Source organism: Heptranchias perlo, chromosome 6 (assembly GCF_035084215.1).
Source record: "Heptranchias perlo isolate sHepPer1 chromosome 6, sHepPer1.hap1, whole genome shotgun sequence".
In the NCBI taxonomy this organism is placed as follows: domain Eukaryota; kingdom Metazoa; phylum Chordata; class Chondrichthyes; order Hexanchiformes; family Hexanchidae; genus Heptranchias; species Heptranchias perlo.
In genome coordinates, this window is record NC_090330.1 from 50,663,858 (window position 1) to 50,672,466 (window position 8,609).

General features: G+C 41.1%; 1 protein-coding gene across 1 annotated transcript; it reads right to left on the bottom strand.

Annotated features, from left to right (window-relative positions):
• Window positions 1–3,847: 3,847 nt before the first annotated feature.
• LOC137322524 (protein FAM181B) lies at window positions 3,848–6,319 on the bottom strand. The gene has a single exon (XM_067985451.1). The coding sequence runs from the start codon at window positions 6,054–6,056 to the stop codon at window positions 4,986–4,988; it is 1,071 nt and encodes a 356-aa protein (XP_067841552.1). The 5' UTR covers window positions 6,057–6,319; the 3' UTR covers window positions 3,848–4,985.
• Between the last annotated feature and the right edge of the window lie 2,290 nt (window positions 6,320–8,609).

Here is an 8,609-nt window from a genome sequence, read left to right on the forward strand (position 1 = left end):
CGTCTGCATCAGCTTAACGGGATAGAAAGCCTCAAAGATTTTTTTAAAGGTTCACTGGCTCTGACGAGGTGGCACATCCTACCAATGTAGAACTATCAAACTATTGCCCCTCATTCAATTTATAATCCTCCTTGGGGCATTTAAATTCTTTGTGATGTTGTGTCACTTCTACCAGCACAGGATGTCTGTTGTATACAGGCATTCCTAATGCCAACTGTTGGCAAGGTAACCTTGGACATTAGAAATATTTGTATAGGACAGTAAAAAGTGACAGATGATGTCAATCTATCATTAGCACGTCATTATTATGCACAGACCTAGATATGGGATGGGTGCTAAAATGGATGGGAATCTGGTGTAATGAGTCCCCAACCTATTTTCTGCATAGGCTTTTTTTTTTATTCGTTCATGGGATGTGGGCGTCGCTGGCGAGGCCAGCATTTATTGCCCATCCCTAATTGCCCTTGAGAAGATGGTGGTGAGCCGCCTTCTTGAACCGCTGCAGTCCGTGTGGTGAAGGTTCTCCCACAGTGCTGTTAGGAAGGGAGTTCCAGGATTTTGACCCAGCAACTAACGCCAGAAAAATGGTATAAATACACTGGAAAATCCTGCCTGGAGCCTCCAAAGGGCACAAAGAAAGCTTTAGGACATACGGATGCAGTGTAACAATGGGAAATGAAGGAAAAGAAAAAGTAAAAGGAACAAAAACTACTTTCTAATCTTATCAGACTTGAAATTTATATCCCTGTTTGGGGATAAAAATTGAGACATCTTGTACATGGATCATATCCTCCCTTACGTTTTCCTCCTGGCTGGTTTCCCTCCAAGAGGTGCACATTCTTCAATGAATCAGGCCCAGCAGCACAACAACAATGAATTCCTATCCGCAGTTTCTGCCCTGCCCTGTAATGTTTAAATGCCAACTTTCCCTCCCAATTTCCTAACTATATTCCAGACACCCACTGCTGATTTAAAATGGGAGCATACCCAACAGGTAGTTAGAGGAAGAGGAGCTTTAAAATCAGTAATGGGAAGCCAGACTACAGTTGGAAGAGTGGCTGTTTAAATATCACACGAGGGTGGAGGAGCAGAGCAAGAGCTGATAGAAAAGCACTTATTGAAATGAGAAAGAGTAGAGAAAAAGTGTATTTTTGAATGGCAGGTGACATGAAGATGAGAATTTTGATGGTAACTAGCAAAAACTAAGGATCATTGGCAGGATTATGTTAGTTTCTGCAATGATTGACAAGCAAATACATTATTTTGTTATGCAAAGTTAGTCTTGCTCTACTGAAAGGAAAGATAGATGGATCGACAGATGAAGTTGACCTTGTCACATACCAGAGTCACGGTTTTGGGTGGAATTTGGGATTCATCTTGTAATGACGTGCCCTAAACACAAAAATTTACAACAATAACATGAATTTATATAGTGCCTTTAACATAGTAAAACGTCCCAAGGAGCTTTGCAGCAGCGTTATCAAACAAAATTAGACACCAAGCCACATGAGGAGATATTAGCACGTGACCAAAAGCTTACTCAAAGAGATAGGTTTTAAGGAGCATCTTAAAGGAGGAGAGAGAGGGAGAGAGGCAGAGAAGTTTAGGGAGAGAATTCCAGAGCTTATGGCCTAGGCAACTGAAAGCACTGCCACCAATGGTGGAGCGATGAAAATTGGGTATGCACAAGAGGCCAGAATTGGAGGAGCACAGCGATCTCAGAGGGTTGTAGGGCTGGAGGAGGTTACAGAGAGAGGGAGTGGAGGGGTGAGGCCATGGAGAGATTTGAAAACAAGTAAGAATACTGTTTCTGTTGTAGCATGAGACAATTACTAATTGGACAAACTAAATTCCATTACTTTCCTAGATAGCTTGTCATTCCAGGCTCAGTCTCACACCTCCTTTCATTTAATCGTTTCTGTTTGCATGCTGTTGACTTTTTTGACATTGGTGGCAACTTACCTTCAAGGTTTGTGTTCTCATTAAATGTTTTTAACGCTTAACATAAATTCTATTGATGAGTTTTGTTTCAAAATAATGTTGGCATAGTTTCACTTCAGAGGCAATCCTGAAACCTGCTAGTGGTATGGGGTTTTATTATAGTTGTGATTTCCAATATGTTTTTAAACTTTAAATACATTTCTCAAAATACATTGGTGTTTGTATATTAATCCAGGAACTCGAAGCCAGCTTTACTACAATGCATTGCGTATGAAGTTCAAGTATGTTTACAAAATCTTAAAAACTCGGATGAAACTAAAACGTAGTGATGGGGGCATCGTGTGGTAATGTTTGTGGTGGGAACAGGTGCCTTTGTGTTGTAGCAACTATGTCGTTCTGGGAAAAGGTGTTAGTTTTTAGCCGCCTCCTTACACGTTTTAGTGATACTCGAGTTAGAATTTAATACCTCGTGTTTGCCAAATGTTACCTTAGCTGTGAACTTCTTTCTTATTTCCTCCGCAAAACTTTTTCACAATACTGTAATATTAGGTGAAATTTAAAATGGTGGTGTCGAGTAGCATTTCAAAAGCTACACTAACATGGAAATAACTGTACCAGGAAAAGTATTGACTTTGTGACACTCCAGAGAGAAAAAAACAAATAGGCAGTAATGTCACCATTCAAGAATGGGAGATGTTTTGTGGAAAATCCTGACAGAACACTGGGGATCTGTTCAGTTTGTGTCAGCAAATTGATGTCATTTCTGTTCAGAAACTAGTGCTGAAGACAAATGTCAATTCCCTATGAAAACCCCCAACTCCAGTAAATGAGCGATCCCTGGGGATCTAAACCTCAAGTGAAGTTCATTGTTTGAAAAATCTGAGTAAAAATGAAACAGTTAAGTAAGTTTTAAACATGCAAGGATTTGTGAGCGTTAGCGGTGATGCCGCTCACCGTCTGCTACATTTTGGACTTGGAGGTGCAATTGATGCGGTTTTAAAACATGGCAAAGGGAAAATGATTGAAAGAATACAACATTCTGAAAATATGTATTTAAAATTGCAGTACTGCACTGGCGTCTGTGATGTTCTGCAAAATGTTTTAACTGCAGTGTTTACCAGAAGGAAAAGACATCCAGAAAACCGAATTCATAATAGTTCCCATCTAAACAAAAAAGAAAATGGAACCATTGAGGTAAAAAGTCAAATACGGATTTAACTTTACTATTGCACTCTCAGTAACAACCTGGCTAACTCATGGTCAGTAAGCAAAAAGGACGAAATTTTATGATTCGTATTATTTCACCTAAAAGGCCTTTCGAATGTTGGCATCTTGCTTCGAAAGGATTTTTAAATTATTTTGTGAGAATATTATATTATTGGTGTATTTATATTATGGCATGATATAATATGATGATATTTCAGTTAATAAAATTTATTTTTAATTATATTTTATTTTACCTAATGTTTTCCTCAGTGAGGAGATATGAGTGATGCAGAAAAACGGCTGTATAAACGGGACAACGCCTATTTGTCTTTACAAAGTAAGTCTCTGAACAGTGATGCCAGGGCCATTGGTAAGTCTTTGTGTTACAACGTACAGGACTGTGTTCGTTGTCTCAAATATAGACTTATTTTGTTCTGCAAAGTTAGTCTTAATCCACTAGAAGGAAAGAACATATTTAAGCGAAAATATCGAAAAACCTGATATAGTCAATCTGACTGGTGAATTTAAATTGACCTGAGGTGTCTCTCCAACAAGTGTGGTACCCTCGCTTTAATGCTGGTTAGTAATGCAGAGCGGTGCCTGGGAAACGGACCATTTCACCCAGCGGGTTTGCCGCTTCTTATGTGACATTTTTCTTCCTCTTGGAAAAGAAAACAAACTTCAAAACAGACCAGACGGATTCCGAAAATAAAGACCAGCTTTATTTTGTCTGTTGACCTTTCACTCGAGACGTAGCTGCAACTAGTACCTTTCTCGAAATAACACACAGATCAAGTGGATTCTAAAAAGACAGGACACTAAAACCAAATCACAGCAGGTACTAGGAAAAGATGAATATCCTGGTGAACAATTCTTGACACAGTTGTTTGTCTCTTTGGGAACTGAACAAAGATAACATCGGCAAACTAATATTGTAGTCAGCAGGGTGCCAGGAATTTAGATTTATAAAATGGAAAACAAGACATAGACCAAACAAATATTTACGGTTAATGCGGATGTTTGGCATTAACACATTCTGCCTTTCATAACTATAAATAACACAATCTAGAAATGTTTATTTGTTCCAAAACCGGATGCTATTTATGGTTCAATGTTAACCGTGTCGTATATTCTTAGTATCCTTTACATTATTACAGCATATGTTTAGCTCTCCATCGTTTTGGTATATGCGTTCAAATTTATATCGTTTTAAACAGATTTTGACTACAATATACCTTTTTTTTGTTTTGTGTCCTGGCAGTGCGGGACTCGTCGTCCGTTGTCACACACAGAACTGTTTGCTGAATCAATACAGAGTTACTCAGTCAAATCTTTCAATCCACAAAGTGCAATTGCAACTAAACGCCGTTTGAAAGGCAGCGCCCGTCTTAAAGTAAAAGTTTTTCTTTTTGACTTTCATGCAACATTGGAAGTTGAAATGGCCCGTTTTGCACTTCAGCACGAGATTTCCACACAATTACAGTGTGTTTAGTTATATTTTAGACACGTTTTCTTGGTCTAGACTAATGTGGTATACACAATAATATCATGTTTGACCTAAAAAAAATAAGCAACCGAAACATGTCAGATACTCCCTATCATCTGGTGCATTCAATGTAGAAACATCGGAGGTGTGAGATTTTCCTTTATATTTAATTAAACCCGCCAGGCCTTATTCCAAAGTAATGCATAGCTTGAGTGGATGCACGTTACCGACTCGTGTTCAGAAGTACAAAAAGGGCCCTTTACCGATCTCTCTATCTGCACAGTTCACCTGTAATACTGGTCAAATACAACAGAACCGAGTTTATGTAACTAGTACTGTTTCAAGAAAGGAATTAAAGACTCGGGAAGTTTTGTCTGCTGCAGTTATATCCTGGGCTGTATTCGTAAGAAACCTGTGGGAGTGAACATTCAGGGAAAAACTGCGGGAAGGCTGTTAAACTGGCTGGAGGCTCCTCCATGGGCGAAGTGTTTGTGGGTTGGTTGTTGGGATATAATGGTGTGTGTACGGGCAATGTCCTGGCGGTTTCAGTAATGGCGAGGTTGCAACCGGCCGTGGGGCTCTTTTTAGGGGGGTTGCAGGGAATCCAAGGATCGGGGAAGTGGGAAAAGCTTCCACTGAGAGCGGCGATCCCGCGGTACGAGTCGTAGGATCCCAGATCGCAGCTGCCTTCCTGTTGGATCCGCAGGGACGAGCCCAGGAACGGCTCCTGCCCCGAGATCATGTTGCTGTAATCTGGCCCGAGCAGTTCGAAAAACTCGGCAGCCTCGGGATTGCCCCTCTCCAGGTCCTTGAGGGACATCCCGGAGGTGGAGGTAATTTTAACGTTGGCCGGCTCGGTGAAGAAGGACGGCGGCAAATTACGGTTCCTCAGGGGGACCTTCTTGCTGCTCCCCGCCGCCGCTGCAGCCGCAAGAGCTCGGTCTCCGGCCGCCGATCGGCGGAGATCCCGGACCGAGTCGAAGAGAGCCGCTAGGGATTTGCTTTGAAGGCTCGACTGAGAGCCGTCCTTCTTTGGCGGCGGTTTGCATTGGAAATGGCCGGTGGTGGAGGATGAGGATGGGGGAGATGCTTGTCTCTTGTTGGCTACCTCTTGCCCAGACCCTGGGCTACTGCTGCTCCCGGAGATCATCCCCGTGCATCTCTTGATCTGTTTCTGCAAGTATTTTCTGTGGTTGACCTTCCTTTTGGATTTGACCGGTTTGTCTAAAGCCAGCTTGATGTTGCTGGAGGCCGAGTCTATGAAGTTGAGGAGGGCGCTCGTCGTTTCCTTGACCTCCCCCGCGCTCTCCATCTCTCCCAGAAGAGCCCCGTTGTAAGCACTTTCCATCTCGTACTCCATCGAGGAGCCGGGGAAACAGAAATGGATGAAGTGAGGATTCATGATGGCAGCCTGCACAGCCATCTCCCGTCCCCTTTTCTCGAGTCTCAATACTGACCAGTCCCTGTCCCGACCAAGTGGCTACAAAGTTTCCGAGCGCATACTCCAGGGCAGTTCGGAAATCTTTGGCTCTGACCGACCACACTGTCAGCGACTTGAGACTGGGGCGTGGGGCAGAGCGGAGGGAAATCCTTGTAAACGATCGAGCTCTCAAGCTTAAATCCAGCCCGGGGTTCGGTTCCTTAAAGATTGCTCCAAATAAGCTGGGCAATACATCATCGCATCGTTTCGCCCGCACCCCGCCTCCCAACCCCCCTTGTGAATAGTGTTTTAATGAATGTGCTTCGCTATAGGCTCTGGCTGGAAAGAATATCCGTTTCCCGTCAGTCGAATCAGTGAGTCAAAAGCGACCCAGATCCTATTATAGAGCTGTGAATTCATTAAATCGGACAGCTTAAGGAGGTTTTACACGGTTTGGAGAAGCACTTCATTGCTGCAGTATAAAGTTCAACACGTACAAACTTCAGCCTCGGAAGCAAAGAAAAAAAGTAGTTCATGTATAAATATGTTGGATTTATTTGTACAATTTCCATATTCTAAATTACCCTTTGAATACACAATATTTAGGAGGTTTGCCAATCTAAGATTCGATTGTTTTGTAACTCTAGCTTGAATCGCTATCTCTACGCTACTTCTTTCTAGGAATTCGTCCACCCTTATGTCATGTTTCGTACATTCTCCAAAGATACAAAAACAGTGGGGTATGCGATCATTTAAAAACACTTATAAAACTACATTTGTACGTCTAATGCAATCTGGACCCCGCTAATTTCAATGCATTAAAAGTGTCTTAAGAGCGACAAATGCATTTTATAATTCACGCGTGTTAACGAACAATTAATATAAAACAGTTAATATTGAGGCATAAAAGAGTCTCGTAAGACCAAATTTTAAAAAAAACAAGGTTGCTCTTGATTTCAAAGTGCTGTGCGGACCTGGAGAAAGGATAAATTGTGTTTTTATAATTGTCATGGGCCACTTTGAAATGAACTTCAACTAGTGGCAGTCCGGAGAATGCGACCATCCCGCCAAACTGCTCCAAATTTATCAGAAAGACCTGGACGATACTCAAGACCAGCGTCAAGTGTCAGCTTCTTGTACCCGGTTACCTTCAGCAGGTGCCACTGTGTTGCACACTGGTAATCTATCCCCTTATTCTGTCTACCTGCTATTTCTTAAGAGTTGATTTCTTAGCTGCAGGCGCAAATACACATTCCCATATCAGTGGGAATTTTTCCCAGCTTGACAAGTATTATGGTTAGCCTTTGACGTACAGCCGTAAGGGTCTAAATAGAGTCTATTCTTCCCTCGTCTGAAAGGACGCTTTGTGCCAAGGATTCATTAAAACTCACCACACAGCTCCGTAAATGGTGCTAAATAATGAACAGTCGATTTAACTGAAAAAGCTTCTGGAGCTATTAAATTAAAGGAAAAGTCCAGTTCAGGCTCAATCTGCCAAAAGAAAATTTGACCTTAAAATGTTTCTTTTTAGTTTAACTTGACAAATAGCTTTCAACTTATAGGAAACATTTCGTAAATGTTGGAAAAGATTCCAATGAACACATTATTGTCTAAAACACAATAATACGATTACAATCGTTTTTAATGCCCATTTAATGCTCATTTTCTATTGTGTTTAATAATAGTGCCGGGTGGAATCCTGTAAATGTGATCTAATCGCCCGATGGGTATGACATGCCCAGTGAACGCTCTCCATCGGGTGATAACATTATGTAAACAGCTCTATTTTGGATAAAGCAGCGATTTGTTTTTCCCAAGGGTCTGGGTATCCTTGCCAGTACATGGTAAGGTGATGTACTGAATCATTCACTGTTGAAGAAAGTGGAGCATTTAAAGGGAAACAGCAACCAGCATAAACTTCCTTTATCATGTAAATAATAGTGAGAAAAAGGACAGTGAAACTGATAGCACTGATCTAATTATCTCAGCCCAATACAGCAAAGCTACTGAAAGAGACTCGCAGAAAGGCTGACCTTCCAACACAAAAACTGCGAGAAAACAATAAGAACCTTAGCAACAGTATAAAACGCGCTTCTTTTCCAGTACAAAGGGCGATTTTATGAGCATTTTGGGATCGCACTTGCATAGACGATTTTTAGAGTGTGTGATTTATCGTCGCAGCGACGACTAAAATATGACTATTTATTTAAAATTGATCAATTTATTACGCATACAATATTAATTATCAAACTAAACACCAAAGTCTAAAATAATTCATATATGTGGGTATGGATTTTTAGGTTTCTTATCTCTGCGAGTGATGTTTGTAATAGCAATAAATATTGTTTCCCCAGGGAAGCAGATGCAGTGAGTACCCTTTCGTGCACTTATCCTATATTTCGAACATTTTCTTAACCGCTGTGTAAATAAATTCTGCTTCTGTTTTATTGACTATGTAAAACACGTCTTTGCCGCTTGTTAGTGGTTTCCCATCAATTCGGTCCAGTTAAAATGACATCATCAGTGAAATATCTGACATTTTGGCTGCTCTAAATT